We start from the raw sequence: 12,360 nt of genomic DNA on the forward strand, positions 1-12,360 counted from the left end.
AGCATGGGCTACAGTACGCTCGTTATGACTGACGGAGACCTGTGAGCATCAGAATGCTTCCTACATGGAGACAATTAAGTGACCACAGTGACAATCGACTTACCTTGATAATGAATTCTGGGAATTTTTAGTTCCTTCAGGAGTACAAAGCCTTGCCAGATTGTGCTTCTAAGAGAGGCTGACAACCTTTGCAACATCAAAGTACGTGTTCTAACATATATTAAACGTACCTTCCTTAGGGCACTAAACTATGTATGCAAAAAATAACAAAATAAAGCTAATACATTTTACTAACTAAACCTCAAATTATTTCATTTATTAGAGCAAAACTTGTGTATTTTCCACATGCAATGTATTCATTTGTACTTAAGCCTCTGACTCTTGGTTTATAAAGTCGGTTTATCTAGGGGGCTCTGCAAAAATTTCAGAAGTCCATTAGTTATACTTGCTTAAAGACTTGCAAGGGAAGAAAAAAACCTGAAATAACCACATTCTTTTCTTTTTCCCTTCTGATTAGAAAGTAGAATTGAATTACTTGCCTATACTGAAGGTATACAGACTCATTTACAGCTATTTCATCTGTAATTACAGCCGGGTAACACCAAATGTGAATTACTGATAATCATTAGTGATGTGATAAAACCCCATTGGACACGGAGGGTTCCTGCATTATCTTATCAAGACTGAATACATTGAGATTCATGAGAAAAAAAAAGGGGAACCCCACCACCACCACAACCTTCAACACAGGCTTTCTATTTTAAGAGAGAAATAAATAGGATGAACTTAGCAACAACCAACTGATGTATTACAGATTTAAAAAAAAAAAAAAAACCACAAGCAAACAAACCAAGAACTGTGAAGTTTAATGGTTGCATTATTTTATTAATACAATCACAGCAAGCTAAATGCTTATGCTTAGCTAAATTTATTTCCTTGCAGAAGTCTGTACGCTTCCAGTCAGGCAAGTTTCAGGACTTCTTGTACCATTGTTCCAATTCCATCAAAGATTTCATGCAGAGGAGCCTTGCACATGAAAGCACAGGTAGTAACTATTTTATTGGCTTTATCCACATGGGATTCATTTACATTTTTGCAAATGTGCTTACATCCAAGCTCTGCTATAGCAGATGCCGTTTCAGCATCAGGAAATCTGTAAATAAAAAGACTGTAATTAACATAAAGAGATGATACGGCCATAAAGTTCTGCCAACCTAACTTGAATGAGAGAACTACAATAATATTTAAATGACTCTTTACTTGATAATGACAAGGGAGTCAAACAGACTGCCACTGTCAGCTTCTCCCATCCCCTATGGACACAAGTAGTGATCTGATTTCTTTGAAAACAACCTCTGAAATGCAGAGCCACAGTATGTCAGAAGGTACAATTCTGGTTTTAGCCATCTTTCAATAAGTTTACAAGATGACACCAAGTGCAGCCATAACTGATTCTCAAAACTTTGAGAGACGCCAGCTGAACTTGCAGACACATTAGACCTTTTCCAACACCTCCATGTAAGATCTTTCACTGGGATTCTGCAGAGATTTATTTTTTCCTGAGGATAAGGGAGGAACAGAGGCAATCCCTCACTACCGCTGCTGATATGAAATTCCATTTAGAAGTTTTATGGGCAGTTGACAGTTCTTGAAGCAGCACTGACTTCTGCCAGGCCCTGTTCTCATCTGCCTCCCCTAAACTGGCCCCAAACCACTACCACCAGAAAAACTTTATTAAAAATCCCTGAGCAGACAAAAGCCCACAGATGCAATTTAAACAGCCACTCAAATTACCACAGGGTACCAAGTTCCTGAATGCCAGCTGGCCAGATGCCTATCCTTCATTTGCACATTTTCAACATGAATCACGGCCTTCAAAGGCATTGGGTCAGAAAATTCTCTATCTCACTTAGTATGAGCTAAAATCTATCACTTAATTACCATGAATTTAATGTGAAAAAATAACTCTATATCCTTGGTCAGCTGCATGTTTGTGCAGCTATGATTCTATAAAAGTCACTTTGTTCTGTCACTTTTAGGACTGACGGATGCTACATCCAGTGACTCATCAGCACCCACACTGCACAATAAAGCCAGTGCAGGAACCTGTGTTACCTTTGGTGGCTCATAGAGTGACAGCTTAGCCAAGAGATAAGGCTACCTGGAGTTTTCAGACTATTAATTGTAATGTGTCTGTGGATGTTGATATCATAGAACATATCACAGACCAATGTATTTCTGAATTTAGGGATAAATTGTTCCAACATTGTAGTGCACAAGTCACCTGACCTCACAGATTCAGTCTGTCTGCTCTGAGAGTTCTGCGCCTACTAGTACTATGCAAGTGAAAAGTTGAAATAAGTCAAAAATGTCACTAATAAGTTACCCAAGGTTTACTGGCACCAGAGACCTCAGACTTTTGCACAGAAGACTGGTCATTTCCTAATCCTAATTCCCATGTAAATTATCTCCATCCATTTCCTTCTTACCTTCCATCTACGTTTTTATCTTGGCCGACTGTGACCTCACAGCCAGGAAAGACTTTAGCTGCCAGAACTGGGGATATACAGCACAAACCAATGGGCTTTTTAGCACTGTGGAAAGCTTGGAGTGTGGAGTTCACATGCTCATTGACAGTACAGTTCTTGCCATCTACAGCCCAGGAACACAGGTTCTTTGCTACGCCAAAACCACCTAAAAAAAAACCAAACCAAAAACCCCAAAAAGCTCAAATGTAAGACACTGCCAAAAGCCATTAAATTCAATACCAGACAGAAGTTCTCCTTTTTTTTACAACATAATCTTGGCATACATAGGACTGTTAAGTTACTATACTGAAAGCTTTCAGCACATGAAACATGATGGGTTTACAATGTTAAAACTTTAACTGCACCGTTTTTTTACCACGTATGTTACATAGACCAGAAAGCTTAATCTTGCTTCAATGAGCAACAAATAGACAAATAGGAAACCTCACATTCAATTGCTAGTCACTGGAAAAGCTGCACCAGCTGATATGCACACCTCAATAAGCAAGAGAGGGATCAGAAGAAAGACCAATGATAGTTAAAAGTAGAAGAGTGTAATTCACGAGAGTAATGCAAACAGTGATTTTACTGTCAGTGATTTTACTTGTCTGTGATAACTGACCGTCTACAGTAATTCACTCTCAAGTTTTAGTTCGATACTTAAGGAATTATAGGAGAGCTTTTTGCCTCCCCTGGAACTATTTTTGGACTTGAAAAAAAAAAAAAGGTTAACACAATAAAAACAAAATGGATATTACATAAAAAGGAAACATATGATATTCTGAGACATACCACTTGTGAATTATAACATAATTTCCTATTAAAAATAATGCTGGATTTGTCTTTCTAGAAATTAGTTATAACAATCCTTTACTTGCATTTAATCTTCATTTAATTGTACAAGCAGATTACATTTTACAGCACCTTCATTTGCTGGATTTATAACCATCAGAATAATCAAAGTAAGGTTATTAGCAAGTGTAACCATCCATTATATGTGACTCCTTATGGAATGTGCACAACATCAACTTTTCTACAATAAACAAACAGAAATTTCCACAAGTATTTCAACGGACAACATCAAGAAGCTTCGCATTTTTAATATTTTTCCTTTCACTCCTCACTCACTTTCAAGTGTTATCCGGAATGTCTGAGGTAAGATTTTAATTTTTAAACTTAATAGGGTTTATTTCCCTCTAACAGTTATTACAGCAACCCTCCTGAGCCTGGTTATAACAGCATGAAATTAACAAGGGAAATATTTACTAGCCCCTACTCCCTGATCAGCCCTGATGTCACCCCCTCATTTTAGCACTGGAAGTTATGTTTCTCTGCATTACACACACACTCCCTCTGCTGGCCTTACAACAGAAGACAGTGTAACAACTGCAAAATTAACACTTGGGCACAGTTGTGAAGGCAATATTTAACAGTACTGTGAATATTCTGGAAAGTGATACTCAGCAAGTCATAATTTCCTCGTGACACTTTGGTTTCTTCATTTCTAAAGTGATTACAATTACTTCCATCTGAGAGGCAATTTTGTGGTCTATAAATAAAAAATTATCCACAAACATGTTTAGTATAACTTGATCAGCAGCAGACCAGATACATAATTAAACAAAATGCACTCACATCTGACACGGAATATAATCTACTTGGCAACCTACTATTCTGCCAACAATTTCAGAGGCCCTAAAAATAAGGCATTGCCATGTAATGTCAAGTTCTAGCTTTACTTTTCTACTCTGGTCAGTGTTCTTGTCCGCAAGCAGGTACTAAAGTTTTCACAATCTTTAGAAAGAAGGAACAGTGCGATGTATGACCTAACACCAAAAGAACACTCTGGCATTTTAAATTAATGAACTACAAATTAATAAATAAACTGAGATGACTTGTCAGCCCATGAGAGCTTGCTAAAACATTTTCTCATCCTCAAAAGAAAATAAGTAAGTAAAAAGAAAGAAAAAACCCACATACCTCTCAAATTCAAGAGTATAATTTATTCTCTAAATGGATTTAAAAATAAAAAAGTAGCAGAGGCAAAGCAGTTATTTGCAACTGAAAAACCACAATTGATTTTCTTTTAAAAGCACCTACCAGGGAAAATGACCGCATCAAATTCACTAGCTTTCAGTTCAGCCAAATCCTGAATGTTTCCTCTTGCCAACCTGGCACTTTCAACTAACACATTTCTCTTCTCTTCTGTTGGACTTCCTTTTAGGTGATTGACTACATCCCTTTGCTCAATATTGGGGGCAAATATCTTCACCTAGAATATAGAGATGAAGCAATTTTGTGAACGTAAACAGAACTCATACATATTAGTCACAATAAAGATCATTTAATCAAAACAGGTTTTGTTCCTGAAGTCTCTTATCCAAGAGAAGTGGATTCCACACTTCTAGGATAGATCTATCACATTAAATATCTAAAGCGACAGGCGACATATTAGGATGGATAAACCCGGCCATCCTCCCCATCCTATTCCTGCAGCTTTTTGACAGGAGCGCATTCTTATACCAACATTAAAATTACTGATTTTGCCAGGGCCTGCAGATTTTGCCAGGGCCTGCCTTCCCTCTGCAGATAACCCTAAGGACAAACAGAGCACCACAATTTATACCAGCAGCCTGACTGGACACACAGCTGAGTCCGCAGAAAGGCTGCTCTTACCTGTTATGGGATCGGAGTGCTAAAAGAGTTTTACAAAAAAGTTTAAAAGATAAAGATGCAAACTTTACAAGCATTTCTAGTGCAGACATTAGAGCTACTTGCTTTCCTAAAAGACTGGTAGCGGGAAGGAAAAACAGAACATGGAAGGACATATTTTGGTTAGGCACAAAAGGGGAAAGTTGCATCAAAAATACAAAGTTAGTGAAAAGTGTACTGCAGGGGCTGTTTTCACACATCTGTTTTGATGCTTGCTTTGCAGAATTCTCAGTGCTTGCCACTTTAGTTCATTGTAGAGAGGACAATTTTGTGCTAAATGTGGGAGTGCTGTTGTTACCATCAGACACCTGAGCGCAGCTACACGCAGACAGAAAGTGACCACCTTCTGCCATCTGAAGCCACAGACGGGACCAAAGCACACCACCACATCCCGCTCCAAGCTTCTCCAAGGAACCCCAGTTACCGAAAAAGCCCAGGAACAGCTAGTAGAAAACAAGCAGGTGAACCCAAGCGAGGGTGAGCACCTGACTTCTGCAAAAGCGATCGGAAGGCAGATCAAGAATTTTAACCAGGCCCCATCTCCAGCTCCCCACAGCCTCGAGCAGGCTGCCGGGAACAGAGGAGCAGGGCAAGGCCTCCTGCCACTCCTCGCTCCTGGGTTCAGCCGCCTGCGTGTGACCACTGGTCCTGTCAGGGGGACATTCACATCTTTGGGGAAGGGGGGTGAAAACAGGAAGGGAGGGAGAAGACAAGGAGAGAGGTGATGGCTGAATAGGCTTTGTAGTGTGCAGTGGCGGGGAAAAGACCACCGTGAAGTGGGAGAGGCTCCTATCCCGCAAACAGCGGAAGCCACAGGATGGACTGCCCCCGCACAGGGCGGGGGGGGGGGGAAGAGGAGGGGTGAAGGCCAAGGCGGGGGTCCCTCGGCTGCTGAGGGGCGCAAAGAGACGGGGGAGACACACCTCCTTCCTCCCCCCGGGGAGCCTGTCACACCCGGCTCCACACACACCCCGCAGGTGCGCCGCCGCCCCGCCGCCCCCCTACCTCCGCGCCGCCGCGGCTGAGGTGCACCAGCGCCGCCGAGGCCTCATGAATCTCGCTGCCATCGAAGACGCCGCAGCCAGCGAGAACCAGGGCCACCCGCTTGCCCATGGCGGCCTCCCGCCGCCGAGCGCCCGCCCAGGCACAGGCCGCTCAAGCCGGCGAACCCGGGCCTCACAGCACCCTCCCTCCTCCTGCTGCGCCTGCGCGCTGGGCTCCGGCTCGTCCTCCATCTTGTAGCTACCCGCAAGGTCTGTGGTCTCACCAGCGGCGTATCCGGGAGTCGGCGGGCTCGCAGGGCTTGCGCCCCGGAGTCCCCCACAGCCGGCACCCCGGGGGCTCAGCCTGCCCCGTGGGTCTGGCACACCGTGCGCAATTCGTTGCAGGCAGTTTTTCACTAGGTGCTCTCCCTCCTGCCTACAAAATGTAGGTAGGGGTGAGTTTTAAACGTCAGGGGGAAATCTGCAAAAAAAAATGAGATGTGCTTTTAGTTTTAAACGAAACAGGCTCAGATGTATTTTCGGTCTCATTTCTCTTCTGGCCTGCTTAACTGCAGCGGAGCAGTACCACAGAGAGGGTGCTGCTCAGTGACCCTTGCAATGCTGTTACGCATCTGCATTCCTGTAGCTTGTCTGAAAGTTGCTCTGCTTCCAGTAAGACCTCGCAAAGGCTCAGCGGTGTACATGTGAGGTTGGTTTTTTGTTTTACACATAGGACTATAAGGGTGTAATGAATATACTGCTTTGAAAGCCAAAAAAAGTGGAGTTTGGGTAGAGGCCAGCAGTATTGCTGAGTCTTGATGCTCGCTGTTCCAGTGATACCCTTACTCGTCAGACCCATGTACCCCTTTTGGCTCCCTTAACCTCATATTGTATTCTAGGGAGCAGCTCCATTTTACCAGGAAAACCAGAGTTTCTTTGGAAAACCAACCTTTCTTTTTTCACCCACTCCCAGCTTAGTTGTTAAGGCATTGCCCTAGGGAACCAAAGGGCTTCCTTGGGCCAAGGCAGACGTTCATCCCTAGTCTCCTTCTTACGACTGTGCACACAAAAGCCATGCCAGAGACGAGCTGTATTTAATTTTAGCAAGATCTCTCAGCTCTTGGTCCTTCATTTTTCATGAGCTGCTTCTCTTATAATAAGAAACTTGGGCTTAATAATGAAAACCTACACTTCTGTTGGACCAGAGGGCTGAAAAGCTGGATCTTGTAGAAAAATGAGAGTATCTTCCAAAAATTTGGAGTATGGGGGTTCTGCAGGGGACACAACAGTGCATAGGCTGGGAAGAGCAAAAATGGCACATGAAAGCAAAGTCTCTTTCTGCAGCAAAATGCATTCAGCTATATACTGAGAGGTCAGGAGTCTGTGCGGGATGATGGCTAGGGAGATTCTCGAACAGGAAAAGGGCCAAGATAGGGAAACTCCCTGCTTAAGGGCAGACTGCTGTCTGCTCGACAGTGTTTGCTCCAAATGACTGTAGGGCTACAGCTTGGTCTCCACCACAGCCCACACTCTGCCTCTCAGGATTAGCAGGACTGCAGCTCGGAAAGCCCTCAATTGCCTGACCACCTAATCCTCAACCATATGCTGGGAGATCCTTCTCAGCTCAAAACACTTGAGTCAGAGCTCTGTACAGCACCAAACCCTCACCTGACTCTCCAGGCTGAGTAGGACCCCAGGGAAATTCCAGTGGAGCCATCTTAACCCAAAGAAATACAAAATATGTTTGGTGAGAGTGGAGTGGCCGTTCAACATACTTAGCAGCATGGGACTCCTTAGGCTCAGCTGCAGGGGAGTGGGAGGGTTGGTTTGGGGATCGGGGAACTGAGAGTCTCCAGAGCTGGAATTCCACTGGAGTCCTCCTCATGCTTGAGAGCTAGGAAGAGGCTGCTGTCTGGAAGGAGTTTAAGTTCAATGCACGTTTGGAGATACGAGTGGAGTCCCAAACTCTCCTATGTGTTAGGGCCAGGGTTAATGTTAGAGCTAGGGAACTGAGCACCTTCAGAGCTGGAATTCCCTGTTCCTTTCTGTCCTGACTTACTGGCTAGTCTTCCTGGATGGACCCTGGACCTGAATTGTCAGTAACCTCATCTCCAGTCTTGTTTCTGGCCCTGTCTCTTGGGTGGACCTCAGACTCACATTATAGGTAGCCCTTTCTCCTGGACGGACCTTGGACTTGATTGGGATGTGATATTCCCATCCCACTTCAGGCACCCCACGTCACATCTCTGTGCCAGCTCCATAACTGCCCTGCCTCTGTTCCATGGTCTAGCTCCAACTTGCTCATGCGATATCCCTGCCGTGGCTTTGTGACCTTGTCATGGCCCTCTGTGCCTGTCTTAGGTCCATGTTTTCATCCCAGCTCATGACATGTCCTTGCTCTGGCTCTGCATCACCCTGAAGTAGCCCTGTGATGACTATTCTCTGGCCTGGGCCCACAACAGCAAGTAGCAACAAGAGCATTTCACAAGGAGTACACCTCTGAAGCCAGATCTTTGGAAGGTGAGAGGACACACCTTGACGGGAGAAGAAGCTGCTGTCAGGGCCCTGAGTGCACTAGTAGCCCTGTAATTACCCTGGCCAGCCTCAGCTGTGGCCTCCACCCACACGCCCTCTGGCCACTAACCCATAGGCTCCATGTAAACTTCGGGCTCGACATCCAGACATGACCTGAGCTATGCTGTAGGTGTGCATGTCGTCCTGTTTCCTGGTGTCCTGACATACAGGCTGGTCTTCCTGCACAGACTGTGAACCTGTGCTGGAGGTAGCCTCATCTTCAGTCCTGCCTCCTGAATGGACCTTGGACACACATTATAGGTAGTCCTGGGCTTGACTCTACCTTGCTGTGTCTGGGGCTGTTGCTGGATCCAGCCACTACTACATACCTGTTCCCATTCAGAAACTTCAGGACTGCACTATGGTCACTGAGGTCACTGCCCTTGCCTGCACCATGGTCACCTCTGCTCCTGGCTCGTCCTCCCTTGGAAAGCAGGCCTGCTGCTCCCTGACACCCCTAGAGTTAGCATAAATGACAAACGTTGTTATCTGATTTCAGATAAACATGTATTTGCGGTGAGGAAGAGGACTGACTGCTCTGCTATGTGGCAGCATCAGAGTTAGGATGCCAGAGCATGGCAAGGGCTGGCTGCTCCCCAAGGGGAGCTGAGCGTGATAACAGAGCAAGGGGAGGCAGGCGCCTCACCAGCCTGGCCCAGTCCCACCCCACCTGAGCAAGGTGAGCAGGACAGCTCTGGTGATAGCGGTGAGGTTCCACCAAGAGTCCGATCACTAGGCATGGTGACGGGGCAGATCCAAGGTCAAGCTGGGATGACAGATGCATGGGTCGGGGTCTGCATCAATGGGGTACAGGGCTGGGCCCAGGCATGGCTGCAGTGTAACTCAGGTGGGAGGCAAGAGCCTCAGCTTAAAAGCAGCTCCCCAGGAAAAAAGCAGGGAGCCCGCGCTGAGGTGTCTTAGCAGAGCTGTTTGGGAGAGCCTAGGCAGGAGCAGTTTCTGGCTTTCTTCACAACAGTTCTTATCAGACCTTGAGCAACCAGCTACACACCCTGAAGGGGAAAGCGCGCCCTGGGCCTTGATGTACTGTCCCCTTCAGGCTTCAACTGGTTCAATTACAGCTCTGTCCTGGACCCCAACCCTTTTCCTACTGCTCAGGATTTGAGAAAGATGTTTTCTCTAGTGGAAATCCTGCTCTGAAGGGCCTTAGTTGCCTAACAACAGATTCTCAGATTAGCTTAAATTTGACTTGGATAGCTCTTTGTATTTCACAGACTGCATACAGTTGACTCATCAATTCACTTATCCCTACCCTGCAGCAGATCCCAGAGAGTCCCTCTCAGCTTAAAACTCGTGATGAACTTCATCTGCATCCTTATCCCAGCCCTCATCCTATCTCTCAGCCTTCAGCAGAACCCCTCTGGAATTCCAGCTGGGAAAGAAATAATTTCCCTCACTTGCCCCCTAAGCTGCCAGACAAAGCAGGGGCTGCCCTGCAGTCCCAAATGCCCACTGAACTGCACATCTGTCCTGAGCACAGCCCTCATCCTAGCTCTCAGGGTTGAGGAGGACCTGAGGGGAACCCTTAGCCCTACCTTACACAGTCACAAAGCCCGGCCATTCTCCTTTCTTCTAAAAAAGACACGGCATCTGACTTTCTCTCACGCCAACACGCAGTTCAGATTGTATCTCAGGCTACGTAGCAGAGTATAGGTGCAGAGGAGTCCTGTATCTGCCTCCTTTTCTCAAGATGTCTTTCATACCCCTCAAAGGCAGGGAGGGTGGACCTCAGATTGATGAACTCCAGACTGGCTTCAATATGACTTCAGGTAATGTTTGTATTTCTCAGTGTGCATCCGGCTGACTCAATAGCTAACATATGCCAGTGCGAGTATAAACAAAACCTGCGAGCAGTAAAACTGCCAGCTATGTAGTTTTGTCTACTGTAGTCCATATATAACTGTAACTTTCTTACTGAATGGCATATTGCCAGTATATAGGCTGGCAGATGTGCACCTGAAGATGTAAGCACCATCCATAGAGGCCCATTTTTGTGAGACAGGAGCTGTTACTTCAGGTTCAACAGCCTCTTTGCTGTGACTGTTACAGTGTGATGACTCATGTAGATGTTCAAAACCAAACTAGCTGTTTGAAACCACAACTTTTGGCTGCAGCAGCAGGGTTTGTTTTCCCCTTTCTCTCTGTTCCTTCCATCCTGTCACTCTCAAGGGCAGAGACGGAGAAGGTACTGTTTTATAAGGGAAAATCACCGAGAGTTGTCCTCATTGTTTCAGGAAAATGTTCAATTTTCACTAATCAAAAGAAAATACTCTGGGAAATGAGAAAAATTTAGGAATCCTGTCAACTCCAGAAGCCGATCTTTGTAGCCAGTCTCAATCTTTCCTCTAAGCCTGCTAGTGGACAAAGATGCAGATCATCTCTGTGGGTTTCTGAAGGGCACTTTGACATGTTTCTGTATAATGGAGACTTAATAGTCCGAACTGCAAACATACGCTGAGCCAGGACTAAGAACCAGTTCATACTGTATTTCTAGTTTGGCTAACGAGCAGTTACAGCACCTTCATTATGTCATTTCACTTCCCTGCATCCCAGTTTCATAGAAGGGATAAATTATGCGTCCCTTATTTCATAAACCACTTCCAGAGTTACACATCAAAATCTCTGAAACTAGGAATTACAGCTATATTCCACACAAACACATACCTTTTTGAACAGATGAAAGAGCTGTCATCTTGTACTACACTCAAGCTAGGAAACACACATGAGTAATAGCACACTTCATTTTATAAAGAACAAAAACACAGCTTTAAAGCAGACACAAATAACATGCATGAGATAAAAATGAAATATGGAAATACAGATATGTATAGATTATATATACATGCATGAAATTATAGTGCTGAACAGCATGGATTTTAAAGATAAGCAGTATAGAATCTGGCAGCAATGAAGATACAGAAATGTTGCTGAAATTAAAGATTTTATTAGCTGTGCCATCTTACGGTTTTCTGAACACATTTAGTAGTCCCAGCATTACCAAAACTGATATTCAGCAGCCTATCCTGCATTTTTATGTAGGATGCAGGGTTTTCCACCTCCAATTTTGTTTGAATATAGCCTAGCATAGCACTGACTAGAGAACTGATCATTCTTTAAGGGCTCATATGCAATGAGCAGGGATATTTCTCTGGCTCCTGCTAGTCAAAAGTCCACAGCACAGTAATTATTTACCCAGTGAGTAGCACCACCAGCACTTTCACTGCTGATGCCAACTACCAAACTTAGCCTCCTGGACTCTGACGCCAGCATAGCCAGTTTTGAACTCTACAGAGCTGGAAAAAGCTGTGTTTACTGCAGGGATGCTGATGGCAAACCTGTCCTCACTGTTTCTCTTAGCCAGAGTTCATCTTAAAGATAGTTCTTGCTATCGTTGTAAAAATGAGAGAGTAAACTGCTATATAATCCCCGTAATGTAAGTTGTTACAACCTGAATAAGTGTTCTGAAATGTGTGATGGGTATAGGAACTTAGCTTGAAGCCCTGAAAGGCTTCAGACAAGACTTCTGGGCAGCCAGAAGAGGCTCA

General features: G+C 44.7%; 1 protein-coding gene across 2 annotated transcripts; it reads right to left on the reverse strand.

Moving 5' to 3' along the window:
- Window positions 1–859: 859 nt before the first annotated feature.
- Window positions 860–10,049, reverse strand: LOC127029389 (glutamine amidotransferase-like class 1 domain-containing protein 3, mitochondrial). Of its 2 annotated transcripts, XM_050914992.1 has the most exons (6): window positions 9,994–10,049; window positions 8,638–8,649; window positions 7,892–8,015; window positions 4,629–4,800; window positions 2,490–2,694; window positions 860–1,153 (listed from the first exon to the last, which is right to left on the reverse strand). In XM_050914992.1, exons 1-6 carry the CDS (start codon window positions 10,047–10,049, stop codon window positions 961–963), a joined length of 762 nt encoding a protein of 253 aa, XP_050770949.1. In that variant the 3' UTR covers window positions 860–960. The 2 variants fall into 2 exon arrangements, with proteins under 2 accessions (XP_050770949.1, XP_050770951.1); XM_050914994.1 differs by lacking the exons at window positions 7,892–8,015; window positions 8,638–8,649; window positions 9,994–10,049 and adding an exon at window positions 6,246–6,388.
- Window positions 10,050–12,360: the final 2,311 nt, after the last annotated feature.

The sequence above is a fragment of the Gymnogyps californianus genome, chromosome 1 (genome assembly GCF_018139145.2).
Source record: "Gymnogyps californianus isolate 813 chromosome 1, ASM1813914v2, whole genome shotgun sequence".
NCBI lineage: Eukaryota > Metazoa > Chordata > Aves > Accipitriformes > Cathartidae > Gymnogyps > Gymnogyps californianus.